Source organism: Ailuropoda melanoleuca, chromosome 18 (genome assembly GCF_002007445.2).
Source record: "Ailuropoda melanoleuca isolate Jingjing chromosome 18, ASM200744v2, whole genome shotgun sequence".
Lineage (NCBI taxonomy): Eukaryota > Metazoa > Chordata > Mammalia > Carnivora > Ursidae > Ailuropoda > Ailuropoda melanoleuca.
The window spans coordinates 18,783,913-18,802,255 of record NC_048235.1 but is presented as its reverse complement, the minus strand read 5'-3'; the positions used below and the strand labels follow the sequence as shown (position 1 = coordinate 18,802,255).

Sequence of the window (18,343 nt, the reverse complement as noted above, 5' to 3'; positions counted from 1 at the left end):
AAAGAGACCACTTAACAGCAGGGATCAAAAGGCATGTAGGAGGGGAAAAGACCAATCACAAGATGTAGTCTTTATAACGCCAAACTGGTCGTTAGATGTTAATAATATTTGGTCTAGGGAGAAGGGAAATAGAGATCCAACAAATGTCATGAAGGATAAAATAGCTGTCTTCATGAATGATTGGGAAGAGAGCTATAAGGAATCAAAAGATTACCAAAAGTGTGTGGAAGATGAGTAAAATGAGACTTTTCATCAGGGATCATAGAACACAACTTATCCTTTGTAGAGAAGTATATACTTTTTATTTCTTATGTTTTCTGTGAAACAGAATTCTGGCCAAGAAGTAACACTTCAGATATGTATCTTTGGATGGACATTTACAGCTATTTTTTTAAATACAGAAAATGTTAGTTATTATTTAGTCTCTTATTTTTCTTACATTTCCCAGGATAATATATGGGAGAGTTATAATCATTTGAATTTTATGATTTTTGTACCTGAGTTTATAAGCTAGATATGAGTTAGTGGCCAAGTGAGGAAGGAAGGAAAGAAGAGGAGGAAGAGAAGGGAATGGAAGGGGAGGGAGGAAAAAGAAAGGGAAATCTATATAGCCACATTAAAGGAAAGAAGGACTATTTTCATAGGCCATTAAACTTTATAAGGACTAGACTTAAGTGATTTTAAGAATACACTTGTTGGAACTTAAAGGAAAAAGTCCTCTGGAATTAATCTCTTCCATTCAAAAAGTAATGTAAGACTTTTCTTTTTAAAAAATTATAGATTATGTAAATTCCAAACTAATAGTACTATAATTTCTCTTTCAAAATATAGTATCTTCTATTTAAAATATCATAAATATGGAATGCAATAGGAAAGTATCATGCTCAAAGGAAAGAAACTGTTTTGTGAAGCTTAAGACCATTCTTTTGTCAGCCCCATATATTTCATATATCTGAAGAATTTACCTCTTTTGAACATCTTTAAAAATTGATTTTTTAGGTTAATTAGGAAAATCCAAACTAAATGACTTAAAGATAAAACATTTAGATGATTCCTATAAGGTTTCAACTATTTTAGATAATTTAAATCACAGGTATTCTACATACATAATTTGAAAACTTCCTAAAATACAGTCATATCTTTAAAATTTTTTAGGATAAAGATCAATTTCAGTCATATTTCTGTTTTCAAATACTGAACTTCATTTTAGCTGTAATGGAATTTATTAATACAGTCTTATGCTTTTCATTCTAATGGTAATATATTCATGTTCTTGGTATTTATATGTTGATAAAATTCTTTGAAGGATATTGGGTATCCCTATTGTTTACTGCAGCTAACCTTTAAATTGTGATTTTTTAAGCGTGCTGATGACATTACAAGTTTAGTAACAGATACTACACTTCTTGTACACTTTTTTGGAAAGAAAGGAAAAGCTGAGCTCAACTTTGAAGATTTTTATAGGTGAGCTTAATTTTATATTTGTTTTGAAAAATGTTAACATGCTAAAGTCAGAAAGGTCTTTAGGAATCATCTGGTGCAGAAATACTCACCCTTTGCTGATTTCATCCTAGCTGAAGATACTCTGTATAACAAACAAGCACTTCCATCAGTACCTGTACACTAGTCATTATATTGATAAGTTCCTGAATGATAAGAAATGCCTGGATATCTGGATTGATTATTTCCTGCATATTACCAACTCCTTTGTCTCAGTAAGCCACAGTGATAGCATGGTTGTAGTGTCCTCTGTACTAAAACACCAGGCACTACACAGTAACTCTTAAGTCTCATCACTACCCTGCAACGTCTTTTTATTGTCCCCATTTTACAGATGAGGAAGCCAGAGCCCCGCGAGGCTAAGTATCATCTGTTGCCAACACTCTTCATTTATCTTATGCATACTTTCTATATTTTTGTTATAGATTCATGGATAACCTACAGACAGAAGTTCTCGAAATAGAATTCCTTTCCTACTCTAATGGGATGAACACTATCAGTGAAGAAGATTTTGCTCATATTCTTTTACGATATACAAATGTGGAGAATACATCAGTATTTTTGGAAAATGTGCGTTACAGTATACCTGAAGAAAAGGTATCTAATCTCCCATATCTGTTTTATTACATATGATATTATCTTGTAATTACATAGGTCTATAGAATGTATTGTTTCTTAGTTCTTTTCATCCTCTGTGGATTAATAGATATTTTGGATATATTTCATTCTTTTTTCCTCAGTGTCCTAAGTGCTCTGGCTAAAGTTTTAAAATTGATTAATGTAAAAGTCTGGGTAGAGATCCATGTTTTTCTTAGATATGCTGAAAACCCATAAGGTTATTAGCAATTGTTTTATGCAAATTATGAATATCGTTTTTGAAGAGAATTCTGAGATACATGCTTTGACTACTACATAAACATGCCCTCATATAAACAGTTTATATTGACATCATTTCAGTCACACTTTATTCTGTAATATCCTTAATAAAAGGTCATTTGAAGACAGCCATTGATGAGTGAGTGATCTTATCAGCAAGTGAAGTGAGGTTTTTCAAAGAGTTTGGATGGCATGAATGGTTAAGAACCCGGGACAACTGATTGTCTATTTGTTTAGCAGCAAATGTGTTGTCAGCAATTCTGAGCAGTTGCATTACCTAGTGGTATTTGAATGCATCGTTGCAACTAAATAGAACTGGTGTTACAAGTACCCCTTCAAGCATGAGATGTTTTGGATATATTGCCTTCTATTTGTGTTTGTAGAAGGATCAAGTTAATCTATCCAAGAGAAACTTGCAAATAGTTTGACTTTGTTTAAAGTGGATACACTGTGACAGGTCTAACAATTCTCCAGGTCCCCTAAGGAATGAGAAGAAAAGACTTGATGCATTTGGCCATTAGTTTACATAATCTCTTAGGGGACTTCTATCGGTTTTACATGATAAACTGAATTTTTTCAATTCATAGACACTTCCTTAAAAATAAATATTACAAATTGTACCACTCTGTCAAGCTGCTAGGATATTATTTAGGGCCCAAATGAGTCTGCTTTTCTTTTTCTTCTAGCAAATGGAAGCACAGAAATCTGTAACTAAAAAGTTCAATTGCAGGGTGAAGAGTGTATGGGAACTCTTTGTACTATTTTTGCAACTATTTTTTTATATCTAAAATTATTTGAAAATTAAGTTTTCTTTTAGGTTAAATTCAGTTTCTGAAAACATATAATTGATAGAAGTATCTTAAGCACTACACATCATTACAGTTTTAATAAGGGAAATTTGGCGATGAACCCGCATCGAGTCTCATGATTTTTGTCTTGGTATTACCTCATCAGTCCTTAGAACTGACTTCCAGACGTTGACATCTTTCTTTTAGAAAAAGGGAAGCTGAATCGCTCAGGTACTTAGACACTTGCCCAAGGAATCAAACCCACGACTGTAAGCCAGTGATATTCTCCCAACACCCACTTAGAGCTCTCCCTTCCTTTCACTTCTCATCCCCTCTCTCCAAAAAGAATAACAAGTACGGCTACTTGGATGGCACTTCACATATTCTAAAATCCTTTTTATTTCCATTCATGCATCTAGCAGATATTAGGTGTCTGCTATTTACCAGACTTTATTGTAGTTACTGTAGGTAAAGTGACAAGATAAGCAAAATCCTTGTCCTGTAGAAATACCTCTTAGTGGAGAGACAATAAACAAGTAAACAAAAAAGAAATGATGTATTTTCAGATAATGATAAATATTATGACAAGAAACAAAAATCATGGGCACTGGAAAAGAAGCTGGACTGTCAGGGAAACATTCTCTGAACAGGTAGCTTTTGAGGAAAGACAGTGAGGAATGACCTATGCAAAGATCTGGATGAAGAACATTCCAGGCAAAGGAAACAGCAAATACCAAGGGCTTGGAGACAGAAAAGCCTGAGTTTATTTGAGAAATTGCAAAAAAGGGTAAAATAAGTCAATAGGAAAATAGTAGGAGATGAAGGAAAGACAGACCTGGGTTAGATCTTACAGGAGCCTGTAGGCCAAGGTAAGGAGTTCAGTTTTTATTCGAACGGTGATCTAAGAGTGATGGGAAGCTACTGTAATACTTAAACTTTGAAGCAGGGGTCAGCAAACTACCTACCTCCTATTTTTGTAAATAATGTTTTATTAGAACATAGCCACACTCAGTCTTTTTTTTTTTAATTATGTTGGTCACCATACAGACATCATTAGTTTTTTATGTAGTGTTCCGTGCTTCATTGTTCGCCTATAACGCCCAGTGCTCCACGCCCTACACTCTTTCTTCGAATGTGCTGTCTGGGAATGCTTCTGTGCCTTAGTAGAGTCGGTGCAACACAGACCATATTGCCTGTGCAAATGAAAATATTGACCCTCTGGCCTTTTATAGAAAAAGTGTGCTAACTTGCTTTAGAACACAGGTGAATGTATATTCATCCATCAAGTATTTATGCAGCAAGTATTCATGGTCTACTAGGACACCCAGATATGATCTAACTCATGTGCCAGAAATGATCTGATTCATGTTTCAAAAGATCATCGTGGCTGGTATATCGAGAATAGACTTTAGTTGGCCCTCCTTTGAAAGAAAGAGACAAGTTAGGATGTTGTCACAGGAGTGCAGAGAAGAGCCTGGCTTGCACCAGGGAGAACGTAAGGAAAGATGGTCAGATACTGGGTCATTTAAAGAGTAGAATTGATCAAACTGGCTGCTGGTTTAGATTTCAATGTGAAGGAAAAAAAGGAATCAAGAATTCCTAGGGTTTGGGCCTGACCCACATTGTGAAGCAGTGTGCCATTCACTGAGCTAAGCAAGATTGCAAGTTTGGGGTTAGGAAAGAATTGACAGTTTCATTTCGGACAACATAGGTTTGAGATTCCTATGAGGTATCTAAATGAAAAATTACCTAGGCAGTTGGATATGTACCTCTGGAATTTAGGGGTGCCATCAGGAGTACTTCTGGTAATCAGTAGTGTATAGACTTCCAAAGTTTATCTCCAGCTTAAACATCTCCCCTGAATTTCAGACCTTCACATTGTGCCACCTACGCAGCCTCTCCTCTTGGGTGTCCAGTAGCCACCTCAGGCTCAACAGTGCGAAATTAAAGCTCCTTATCATCCCCCAATGTCCACACACTGTCTTTCCTGTTTCAGTTAGTGGAAACTGTTTTCCCTAGTTGTTCTAGCCAAAATTTTGGACTCCTTCCTTTCACATTCCACATACAATCCATCAACAGATCCTCTCGACGCTGCCTCCATCAGAATTGACCACTCTTGCCACCTCCACTGCTACTACCCTCGTCACCATTCTCTCTTGCCGGCATTGTTGCAGTTGTCTCCTAAATCATCTCTCTGCTTCCAACTTTGTCCCCCTACAGTTTGTTCTCCATTTGCCAATTAAGGAAATGATCTATGTATACCATGATTCAGATCTTATTAATTTCCCATTTTACTCAAAATGAGAGCTAAAATCCTTACAGTGGCCTACGAGGCCCACACAAGCTACTCTCTCATTTCCTCCAACCTCATTTCCTCCCATTCCCTGCCTTGCTCCCTCTGCTCCAGTCACACTGACAGCTTTCCTGCTTCTCAGCACTAGGCAATCTTTTCTCTGCCCAAATGCTCTTCTCCTAGGTATCCACATGGCTTACTATGTTATTTCTCAATGAGGCCTACCCTTCTAGTCTAATGTATGAATAATCTCCTATTATATAAATAAGTATAACCTATCACGTAAGTAATAATATAAACTGTAACCCTCTCCCTTGGCATTCCCTATTCCTCTTCTCTTATCTGTTTTTATTCCATAATATTACCATCTTCTAACATAGATTATACTATACTGTAATATAGGTTTAGTTTTTATGTTTATTTTTCATTATTTATCTGGATAAACAATAGAACTTTTTTAAAAAATTTTGTTATCTTTCTCACCTACTAGAATGTAACACTGGTATTTTATCTTTTTTATTCCCAGTACCTAGAACCCCTAATGAATGAATTGATAGTATTTAAAGAAGTAGAACTTAAGGCTTTTCTGTTTTTCTGAATTTTGCCTGCAGATATAGTCACTCAAGTGAAATGACAGATATACAAGGTTATTTATTAGAGTGTTGTTTGTAGTAGCAAAAGATTGGAAATGTTCTAAATATATTTCAGTAAAACAGTAGTTAAATAAATTATGATGTATCTAAAGAATGGAAAAGGTATTCCTGAAGAAAAAAGATGAGGAAGATTCTTTATATACTACTGTAGAATGATCTCCAAGACACAGCAAGTGAAAAAGAGCGCGATTTCAAACACTGTGTATAATATACTACTATTTGTTTAAAAAGATAGCCTATGCTAATTCTAGAAGGACCCATATAACTAGAGACAGTGGTTCCTCCAAGGAAAAGAACAAGGGTGGGAGGGAGGGAGATTTTGCATTTTACATGCTTTTGTCCCTTTTGAATTTTGAAGAGATGAATATAGTGCCATATAAAATAATTTTTAAAAATTGTAAATGCCATGGGACCAGCTGAACTTATCGAGGAGAGAATGTAGGTAGAGACTGTAGAAGAGAAGAGGGCTTCTCATAATAACTATGTAATGTAAATATTAACAAGAAAGTAGTAAAATTCATTATTAAGCTTTGAGGGAATTGTTGAGAAAGATTTAGGTGACCTACCTCAGGTCATTCAGCCAGTAAATTTCCAAGTTTGAATTTTCTGCTTATTCCAAAATGGTATGTTTCCCTCAACCTATTAAAGTTGTTTATATTTTAAAAGTTATTATCTAGTTGTCATTTAGATCAGTTACTTATATAATTTAAACAATATAACTAGTAACATAGTTTATGAGATGAGCGTGCATTTTGTGTTGAGAACAAATGTAGTTTACTCTTGAGGCCCTTAGAAGACTGTATTTTCTGAATGGTTATTTTTATTTGACTGATAATGTGTTCTAATGACTTAGTTGGATTTTTCAAGTGAATCTTTTTCTCATTCTAGTCTTTTGTTTCTGCTTATTTCATTGAGGTACACATCATGTAGCATAAACCATCTTAAACTGCGCAATTCAGTGGCATTTAGTATGGGCATAATGTAAACACCTTCTTTCCAGAACATTTTCATAACACCAAAAATAAACCCCATTCTTATTAAGCATTTCTCCCCAGCCTCTAGAAACTATTGTCTGCTTTCGGTTTCAATGGATTTACTTATTCTATTTTATATAAATAGAATCATGCAATATGTGACCTTATATGTTTGGCTTCTTTCATTATATTCTTGAGGTTCATGTATGTTGCAGCTTGTATCGATGCTTCATTCCTTGTTATGGCTGAATAATATTCTGTTGTACGTGTATTCTTTGTTTATCCATCCATCTTCCATAGATGAATGAATATATATATATATATATATATGTTTTAGTTATAGCCATTCTAGTGGGTGTGAAATGGTATCTGTGTAATTACCATTAGCTTTACCTTAAATGGAATTATTTCTTCGTATAGGTTTGAGTTAGAGCCTGGTTTTCTTTCTTTTCAGCTTTAATGACTCCCTTTAGCATTTCTTGTAGGACAGATCTTCTAGTAATGAACTCCATTGGCTGCTATTTATCTGAGAATGTCTTTCTTTATTTTTGAAGGATAGTTTTACCACATATTGTTTATCTAGGAATGCCTTAATCATTTTTGAAGGATGGCTTTGCCACATGTAGAATTCTTGGTTGTCAGATTTTTTCTTTTAGCACTTGAACTATCCTGCTCACTTTTGGCTTCGTGGTTTCTGATGAAAAATCAATTGTTAATCTTATTGAGGATCCCTTGTTTATGAGGAATCACTTCTCACCTGCTGTTTTCATGATTGTCTTTGTCTTTTGACAGTTTAAGTATATGTCTTGGTATGAGTCTCTTTCAATTTATTCTGCTTAAAGTTTGTAAAGCTTCTGGAATGTGTAGACTTTTATCTTTCATCAAATTTCAGTGGTTTTCAATCATTATTTTTAAAAATATTCTTTCTGCTCTTTTCCCTTCTGGAAGCCCCATGAAGTGTGTTTTGGTGTGCTCGATGGTATCTGCAGGTTCCTTAGGTTCTGTTACTTTTGTTTTTTTTTTCTTTCTCCTCAGACTGAATACTTTTAATTGTCCTATCTTCAGGTTCATGGATTCTCTATTCTGATTGCTCATATCTATTACTGAACATCTACTCAGCTTTCCTTTCAGTTATAGTACTTTTCAGCTCCAGAATTTTTATTTGGTTCCTTTTTACAATTTCTATTTATCGATATTCTCATTTTGTTCACAGATGTTTTCCTGATTTCCTTTAGTTCTTTATCCATGGTTTCCTTTAGCTTTTTGAGTGTATTTAAGATAGGTGATTCAAAGACTTTCTCTATTTGGTGCAGTGATTAGACTTCTCAGGGATGGTTTGTTGATTTTTTTTTCCTGTCAGTGGCCGTATTTCCCTAAATCTTTGTGTGCATTGTAATTTTTTGCTAAAACCTAAGTATTTGAATATTATGCCATGCTTACTCTGAAAAACCAGGCTGTCCCTTGCAGTTGTCCATTTGCAAAGTAGCTTGGAAAGTCACGAAACAAATGGAAAAGACTGTATTTCTTCTCACGTGCAGTCACTGAAGACTCAGTTCTGTTGTCTTAGCAAATAGCCAGAGAACTGACAGAGATTTCCTTAAATGCCTAGAGCCAGGAAGAAAAAATATATAGTACTGTCTTTGCCGTTCAGCTCTGAACTGGAGCGATCCTTCAGTACGAAGCCAGGCTACCTAAGCCACTTCTTTGCCTTGATCTCCTGTTTCCACAAAGCCCACAGATCTGCCAGAGGTGGTAACCTAACATCCACTCATGTCTTTTCAAAGCATGTGTGAGTTCCTGGGCATGTTTGATTTCCCAGGTATTTGAGCCCCTATTCCAATAACCATTCTCCTCAGCCTTCTCCTTGCCAGGTTTTGGGATTCTGTCTGCCACTTGTCCCATCTGTCATCCCTTGCCTCAAACAGGCACAGAGTGTGCATGTCCTTATATCTTTTGATAGTTGTCACTACCACAGGAAAGCCAAACCAGTCCAAGAGGGAGGGGGCAAATCAAAAGTCAGCCTCTGCACTCATCCCTCAGGGAACCACCAGCCAAATCAAATTGCATACCACCACCTTTAATAACAAGGTCCCTATTAGCCCTCTGGCACCAGGAAGCCACACCGGGAACATCAGCCACTATCCCCAAAGCTACTGCCACAGCACTGAAAGATAAAAATGGTGGTTTTTACCACAAAGCTCACACTGAATTTCAGCGACCCTTCTCTTCATTAACCCTTCTCGCTATAAACTTTGGATTAGATTCTGGAGTTTGAAAAAAGTTGATGCTGTCAGTCTTTCCCAGCTAATGCTTGTTTCAGTGGAGGGATTGATTCTTTAGGCACCCTACCCCACCATTTTCCATGGCATGGCTCTCCCTGTCTCTTCCTTGTCTCCTGGTAATTATTTCAGGCTTATGTACCTCCCCCAAAGATAAACAAGTGCACACACTGGGAGCACCCTCATGGCTGCAGCTGGGGTGTGTTAGCAGCCAGGCCAATCAGTGTGATTATCGTAGCGATTTGATATCTACAGCATTTTCTAGTTTGTCTTTTTATTGAATTATGTCTTATCAGCTATCTCAGTTTTGTTTACTTATGCCTTGCCACAGTACAATCCAAGTGCACTTATATTTGCTCGTTCACATCCTGAATGACATATTTCAATAGTATATGTAAATTTTTATTGTAAAATACACATAACATAAAATTTACCACTTTAACCACTTTAAAGAGTAAAATTTGGTGGTATTAACTATGTTCACAATGTTATACAACCAGAGCTAGTACTAGTTCCAGAACTTTTTCATCATCTTAAATAGAAACCCCATAACCCATTATGCAGTTACTTTCCATTCCACCTCCCCTCAGCCCACGGCAACCACTAATCCACTTTGTTTCTGTGGATTTGTCTATAATGGATATTTCATGTAAGTGGAATCATATAATTTGTGATCCTTTGTGTCTAGTTTCTTTAACTCACTGTAACTTTTTCAAAGTTCATCAATATATTTTAGCAAATACCGGCGCTTTATTCCTTTTTATTGCCAAATAATACTTTATTATATAGATATACCACACTTCCTCTGTCAGTTGGTGAATTGTTTTTGAGTTGTTTCCAGTTTGACTATTCAAATAATGCTGTTATGAACATTTATGTGAATTTTTTTTTAAAGATTTTATTTATTTATGTGACAGAGAGACAGCCAGTGAGAGAGGGAACACAAGCAGGGGAGAGGGAGAGGAAGAAGCAGGCTCCCAGCGGAGGAGCCCGTGGGACTCGATCCCAGAACTCCGGGATCACGCCCCGAGCCGAAGGCAGACGCTTAGCGACTGCGCTACCCAGGCGCCCCTGTGTGCATTTTTTCATGTGGACATACGTTTTGAATTGTCAGAGAATTAGATACATACTTCAGAGTAAATAGCTGGGTCCCAAAGTATCCTTAATTTTTAACATTTTGAAGAACTACCAAACTGCTTTCCAAAGTAGCTCTATTAATCCATAAATAATGTATGAAGTTTCTGATTTCTCCACCTTTTCTCCACAGTACCACTTGTTATTGCCTACCTTTTTATTTTTCATCATCCTAGTGGATGTGAAGTGGGATCATTGTGGTTTCGATTTGCATTTCCCCGGTGAATAATGATGTTGAGCATCTGTTCCTGTGCTTGTTGGCCTTTCGTCTATTTTCTTTGGAAAAATGTCTACTCAAGTCTTTTGCCCATGTTTTCATTGTGTTGCTTTATGTTATTAATTTTTAAGAGTTCTTTATATGTTCTGGATACTAGAATCTATCAGATATGTGGTTTGCAAATATTTTCTCCCATTCTGTGGGTTATCTTTTTCCTTTCCTTGATAGTTTCCTTTAATACACAAAAATGTTTACTTTTGAAAGTCTCATTTATTTATTTTTAATTTTGTTGCTCAAACTTAAAAATTTTGTTGTCATATTTAAGAAACCATTACCAAGTAGGAGATACAACATCCCTTCCACTTTGAAAATAGACATTATGTTGATTTAAAAAAAAAAAAAAAAGAAGAAGAAGAAGGAAGAACCATTGCCCAATTCCAGGCTCATGAAGTTTCCTTTCTGGTTCTGTAAGATTTTTACAGTTTTAGCTATTAAATTTAGGTCTTCTATCCATTTTGAGTTAATCTTTGTATACAGGGTGAAATAAGAGTTCAACACCTTCGGTTTACATGTGGATATACAGTTGTCCAGAGCTATTTGTTAAAAAGATGTTAAAAAGAAAGATGTTCGTTCTCCAATAAATGGCCTTTGTACTCTTACTGAAAATCAACCCATCATAGGTATTTGGGTTTATTTCTGAACTCTCATGTCTTTTTGATGCTTTAAATTTTTCAGTTGTTATCATCATTTTGTTTTTATTAAAATGTGAGTTACTTCTACATAGAAGAATTATTGTATGGTTTTGAATTTGACTTGTCTTTTCCAAATATGAGAACACTATTTTGAAAAATCTAATTCAGTTGGTGAACATTCAGTCATTCCTTGATTTGCTTTTTAATCTTTTTTTTTTTAAGATTTTATTTATTTATTTGACAGAGAGAGACACAGCCAGCGAGAGAGGGAACACAAGCAGGGGGAGTGGGAGAGGAAGAAGCAGGCTTCCAGTAGAGGAGCCTGATGTGGGGCTCGATCCCATAACACCGGGATCACGCCCTGAGCCGAAGGCAGACATTTAACGACTGAGCCACCCAGGCGCCCCTGATTTGCTTTTTAATCTTATGTTCCCTCACAGTATTGACATTTTTGTTTATACTTCACTTAAAAAGTGCTATAGCAGCATAAACTGGAGAACCAGAACAGTGACCAGTCTCCCTAGCAACAAGCTCTCCACATTAGGACAAACCCCTTTCTGCTCAGTGCCCCTAATTGATTCAAACAGCCCTCCCTGGAAAACATGGCAGGTGGGATCAGGTCACAAAGCAGAATCCAGGGTTGGAGTGGCCATAAATGAATATAAGGAAAGAGAAAGAAAATTGTGAAGAGAAAAAACAGAATTCTCCTTGCAAGTGAAGTGGAAATAATGTATACCAAAAATTAATAATATTGTTTTGATAATGAATTGGTAATTAATATTATTTTGATAATCATGTAATCAGTAGTTGGCTTATATTAAAGTAGATTCTTCTGGTTCTTTCCCTGGCTTTCCAATGCTGCCTTGTTAGTTTCCCTTTCCTTTTACTTCTACATTAAAGTGCGAAATCATTAAGCATCAGCTCTTAGCCGTCTGCTCTTTTTCTGTTTACTTTCTCAATTATGTTAATTTTGCTGAGAACACAATAATTAAATGTAGCTTTTTATGTCCAAATTGGTATTATCTAAGATACATTGAGTTTTTTTTAAATAATGTTCCTGTTTAATTGAACTAGTAGCCGTAGCAATAATTGCAATTTATATAAATGACATTCTGGAATCCTTTCTATGGCCCCTCATCAAGCCCTGTGTGTTGGGCCCAGAACTCTAAGTATACAGTCATTGTGCTTGCGCCTGCTGTCCTGGCAGTGTTCTCATGGCAGAAATAAGTAAAAGTACACTGCTTTTGGCTTATTCAACATGTTGATTTCTGCATTGTCATTATTACAGATGTTGATGACCCACCTAATGCTAAGTTATATTTAAGGAATGTATAGGAGGAACTGGTGTTTTAGGGGTTGTCTCCCTCTTATTTATTTATTTTTTCTGAATCGTAGTTACTTCCAGGGTTTAAAAAAATTAGGCCTGAAATACAGAGTTATCACGATTGAAACGTTTTTATTCATTTTTGTTGTATCATTTTTTTGAAACTTTGTGCTGATATGACAGTGTTTTAAAAATATTTTCACCTATCATTGCTAATGATAGCAACCCTATGCAGTGCAAATAAATCTGAGAGAGCTTTACATTCTGTTTGGAGAAAGGAGGCTTCAGAATGTGCCCTGGAAATGTCTACTTACAAGATACGTTGCAGATGCTTAATCTATTTATTTCTAGTAAGTGTACTTATTGTAATAAATTCAGCAAAACTTAATATATTTACAAATATTCTCTCAACATAGGGCATCACATTTGACGAATTCAGGTCATTTTTCCAGTTTTTGAACAACTTGGAAGACTTCGCAATAGCCTTGAATATGTATAATTTTGCAAGTCGTTCTATAGGACAAGGTAAGTAATCATCTTTCAAAACTTAAAAGCAAAAACTAATCCTGTGTTGTTTCTAGGGACTTTGACGACAAATTAATGAGATATATCATATTAGCCATCAATTTGCCTGAAAGTGTGGTGTATACTTCGATGGGAAATCTATTTTCCCTAACCAGAGTTTAGGGAAATTTGCTGAATTTTTCCATTAAACCTATTACTGGCCTTCATTTCATATTATGGGGAAGAGCTAATGATGCTTGTAAAGATCCAAAGAGGAAGAAACCTCGTGGCCACGGGTAACATTGAGGGATATATATCCACCTATAGAAGAGCCAACTGGCCGTGCCAGACATCCTCACAGGATGATAGTTGTATTTCTGATTTTACCCTCAGTCTCTGATGACTCAGAAACCTGAACGTTGCCGCCAGAGCCCCCTCTGCTGTGGACTTACATTAATCAAGTTTTATGAATAATATGTCAAATTGAATGTTGATTTTGCTTAATTTACAAAGAAATGTAACTGTCATAGAATTCAGAATGCTGTCATCCTCAGGACCAGCTCATTCTTGCCCCGTAGACAGACGAACAAGTCCAGTCCTTTTTCTAGGATTCTGTGGCTGTGACCACTTGGCCTTCCTTCATGGGCCATGTCCTTTTTTAATATTCTTGCCACATGAGGACTTTCTGTTTATGCCTTTGAGGTAATTTTACCTGTGTTGCCATAATCTAGTAAGTGCTAATTTCCAAGTTTAAATCTCAGAGGACAGTCTTCTTATTCTCAAGTTCTGGGGAGAAGCCAAACTATAGCCCCTAAGTGCTAGTAAATTCTCTCTCTCCAAAATAAAGATATTTGAGTCCCTCACTTAGCTTCATGCACATATTCACTGAGTTAGAGAAACCTGAAATTTGTCTAGTGCAGATGTTCAAATAAGGCATCCTCTCAATTCAACCTACCTTAATGTTTTCAAACCAAAACTTTGGGAGCCCTGCCTTCACCGACCAGCATTTACTGCCATGATAAACCCACTAGTCGACCTTGAGAAGAAAAACAAGTCAGTATCTGTTTACCTGGTTCAGAGTGGAAAGTCGCTCTTTTATTTTGTAGAACTGGGAATGAAGCACATCAAACGTGTGCTCTTGCAGGTGCTAGGAATAAATACGTCTCTCTCTTTGCTGTTGTGCCTACCAGCACCTTCATTCAGGTTTAACCTCTCAAAAGGACTATTGCAGTAGCCACCTAGTGGTATTCCTGCCATTATCCATTTTCCTCTCTGATGTTTCCTAGACAAATCACAGAATACTCTAAGACATAGACCCCTTCTTCGACATGCCTGCTATGGAAACTCTTCAGTTCCACAAGGTGTGACCCCATCATCCCTCAGGGCTCAGCTCACATACAAATCGCAGCCTTTCCTAACCACTGCTCTTCTCTCTCCTTTCCCTACGACTCCACACTACAGACAGAAGTAATCACTCATGTCCAAGTTCTCATACATTTAATATTTGTGTGGTCCTGTGTTACAGTTATTTGGGCAGGTGTCTTATCGCCCATCTTAACTCTGAGTTTCTTGATAACATACTCATCTTAATCTCTAAAGTGCCTGTTGGTGAGAGTAGGTGACTCGCTAAACATTCACTGAATACGAATACATTATTAACCTAAGATACAGCTGCTTCCTGGTCCTTTTAATTCAAACCACAAAAATGTTTGCTCCCTAAAAGATAGCATGATTAATGAAGAGTCGTGTGTTACCTAAGGTCATGACCCATGTTTAGAAAAACTTCTTTTATAACCTTTCTCGCAATTAACACATTATAAAAATAATGTTATTTACTTCTTTTCTGTAACATTTATATAGATGAATTTAAGCGTGCCGTCTATGTAGCTACTGGCCTCAAACTTTCACCACATTTAGTGAACACAGTCTTCAAGATTTTTGACGTCGATAAAGATGATCAATTAAGTTACAAAGAATTTATTGGAATTATGAAAGACAGACTCCATAGAGGATTCCGGGTAAACCAATAAATGTGAAGCCTGTTGATATCCTTTTTTAAAATTGAAGAAGGAAAAAACTCCGTCTAAGTTTCAAAAACAATTTATATAAAGTTTTAAGGATATAAACATGAAATGTTATATTTGAAAAGAGAAAACATAAGGTCGTACTTATTTTTAAAAACACTTTGAGGTGATAATAGTTAATGCTTTTTAAAAATACAAAGTTTGAATTTCAGTAATTTATTTTCATATTCAATTAATTTAATGTCTCCATCTCAGTTTGTGGGGAGAAATGTTGCCAGATATTTGTTGATTAATTCAGTCAGCACACAGGCATCTCAGACTCAGTACTATACAAAGAAAGAGCATGGCTCTCATTTTGAACGATGCAGATTTCCACTGTGCAATTGAGGCTCTTAAGTCACTGCATCTTCAGTACTTTAAATGGAAAACAAAGTAAAAAACTTTGTCTGTTGAACTGGTTTTCTTTTCCTGTTAATGCCTTAGACTGAAAATTACTAATTATTTTTTCACAGAAAGGTTTTAAATAATGAAATATAGCATAAGTCAACAAATGTTTACACATTTAACATATTTGTGGATGTGCCACAAATGGAAAAAGAAAAAAATTTTTCTATTAACACCTAGAAAGTTCTGTCTTTTCTCTTTGGTAAGAATACCCCTAAAGTATTATACATCTAAAAAGAGAAAAAGTTATATATCCCCCCAAAAAAATCAAGATTCATCTGAAACAATGTTTTCAAAGATTTTTAGTGATTTTTTAAAAATCCAAACTATGTTGGTACAGATACTGTGTACTTAACTGNTTTCTATTAACACCTAGAAAGTTCTGTCTTTTCTCTTTGGTAAGAATACCCCTAAAGTATTATACATCTAAAAAGAGAAAAAGTTATATATCCCCCCCCAAAAAAATCAAGATTCATCTGAAACAATGTTTTCAAAGATTTTTAGTGATTTTTTTAAAATCCAAACTATGTTGGTACAGATACTGTGTACTTAACTGCCACCTAGCGGTCACTTGTTAACACTGGAGACTGATGGCACAAATACCTGAGAGGATATATGTTGAAAATCACTTATTTTTCCTCAAAAATTTGAGAGTAGCAAGATCAAATTAAAATATAAACTATGCTATAAGCCTCTGACACGGTATTTCTCTCTCCAAGTGTTATGTGTTTTTATTTTTGCTTTATGTATTTATTGCATACCTGGGGCCCCATAACATTTTATTTACATTTGCATACTTCTTAATCCTCTGTTCTACAGGGTTATAAAACAGTGCAGAAGTATCCCACTTTCAAATCCTGTCTAAAGAAGGAACTTCATAGCAGATAAGTATGTTAGCATCTCTGTCTAAATTTGTTCAGTAACAAAAGAAGGATCATAATCTATTTTTCCATGATGACATTTAGGAAATCACTGAAAGAAACAGACTTATAACTTATTTTTTATTTTTAGGCCACTAATTCAATTTATGAATTACTCTTCTAATGATTTTAGACCAGTTATTTATTTAAGAATTAGTCATTACAACAAAGAATTAGTTTGTTACTATTAAGCTGTGATCCAGAAATGAACTAGAATAAATACTCAACTGACTGGAATTCTCTTGGAGTATCTTGAAAGAAAAATTTTCTTTTAAACCTATAGTTTTGTATCTGAGCAGATACAATATAATGAATCTAAGTAGGATTTTTATCATCTAGGACCATTTGCATCTAAGGAATATTGGTTACTGTTTTATAGAATCATGTCCAAACACCAGCTGTAACAATAGCAGGTATCTTTTAGAGTTATTTGAGGTGCCTGCCCCTATATGAGGTGTTCCACATGTAGTGTCTCATTTAATCCTCACAGATAGATGTCCCATTTAACAGCAGGGAAAATAAAGGCTTAGTAATTTACCCAAGATAACTTGCTAGTCAGTGGCCCACTAGGATTTTTTTTGCCTCATTCCGTCTGATGGCAAAGCTATGTTATTTATTAGTTACTAAACTATCACCGTAGAATGCAGTAATTGAGGACAATGCAGGAGATTCATTTGGTTTATGTCAACCCAAAGAAATAACTCAAGTTGCTTCTAATCTCCAGAATGAGAGCCATGCTTTTCCTTTTTTGTTGTAAAANAATGCAGGAGATTCATTTGGTTTATGTCAACCCAAAGAAATAACTCAAGTTGCTTCTAATCTCCAGAATGAGAGCCTTGCTTTTCCTTTTTTGTTGTAAAAGTCTATTGTNTTTTTGTTGTAAAAAGCTATAAAATTTTGGTTGATTGTGGGTTCTGATTAGTTAGGTCTGGACAGTGAAGGTTTTGTTCATTTATACATATGCATATTTCTTCCTGTTTCTCTCGAGCTTGAAACATTTGTATTTGTCTATAGTGGTATTTCCCAAAGTGGTTCCATAGGATATCAATGTGTAATTGTCCTAAAAAACAAAAAAGCTGCTTAGTCAAATAAGTTTAAGAAATACCATAGTAAGCATGGTTCAGTCGGTTTCTTCCCCCCTTAGAACTTACCAGATCTTAAGATGCCACTATTTATTTCTCTAAGAGAAAACCAAGTATCCACTATTTTACAAAGCTTTCATAGCTAATGTTTTATGGAACTCGTTTGGGAAACTCATTTTGGGTCTAAAATGTTTAGCAGTAAATAGGCTTATTTATCTATCTAAAGTAACTGTTGAGTGAACAAAAGAAGTCAGGTCTTTCTTGTCTCTATTTAAAGGAACTTTATACTCCCTATAAGAACTTAAACTAACATTAAAAAAAGTAGGACCCATCATTTGTTCATTTAGGTAGTGTTCCCAACCATGTAGTAGTACGTAGACCCACAGACAAAAACGACAACATTTCTTTTAAACCTTTATAATACCGAAGGTTAGACAAGTTACTAAACAACACACCAACTTTTAAGTAAAGGAAATGTTTTATGTTAAGTCTTTGAATCTTGTATTTTCTGTCGAGTGTTTTCATTATGTGCCTTACTGTTTCACATTAATATCATAATAATAGTTGATTAATGCCATCACCTCTTGGTTTCATACTAAATAAATATTGCTTTTATTTCTTTTTTTCTTTTTTTTTTTT

The 18,343-nt window shown here is 35.4% G+C and overlaps 1 protein-coding gene across 3 annotated transcripts in view; it reads left to right on the top strand.

The window, feature by feature from the left end:
• MICU3 (mitochondrial calcium uptake family member 3) overlaps positions 1–17,340 on the top strand; it is a 107,331-nt gene extending 89,991 nt beyond the window's left edge. For 2 of the 3 annotated variants that reach the window (XM_034647539.1, XM_034647541.1), the window contains 5 exons: positions 1,364–1,464; positions 1,926–2,097; positions 13,147–13,255; positions 15,095–15,252; positions 16,522–17,340. In XM_034647539.1, the coding sequence (XP_034503430.1) occupies positions 1,364–1,464; positions 1,926–2,097; positions 13,147–13,255; positions 15,095–15,252; positions 16,522–16,590 (609 nt within the window). In that variant the 3' untranslated portion in view covers positions 16,591–17,340. The remainder of the gene's footprint in view (positions 1–1,363; positions 1,465–1,925; positions 2,098–13,146; positions 13,256–15,094; positions 15,253–16,521) is intronic. The other variant, XM_034647540.1, reaches the window with a different exon arrangement.
• The last annotated feature ends 1,003 nt before the right edge of the window (positions 17,341–18,343 follow it).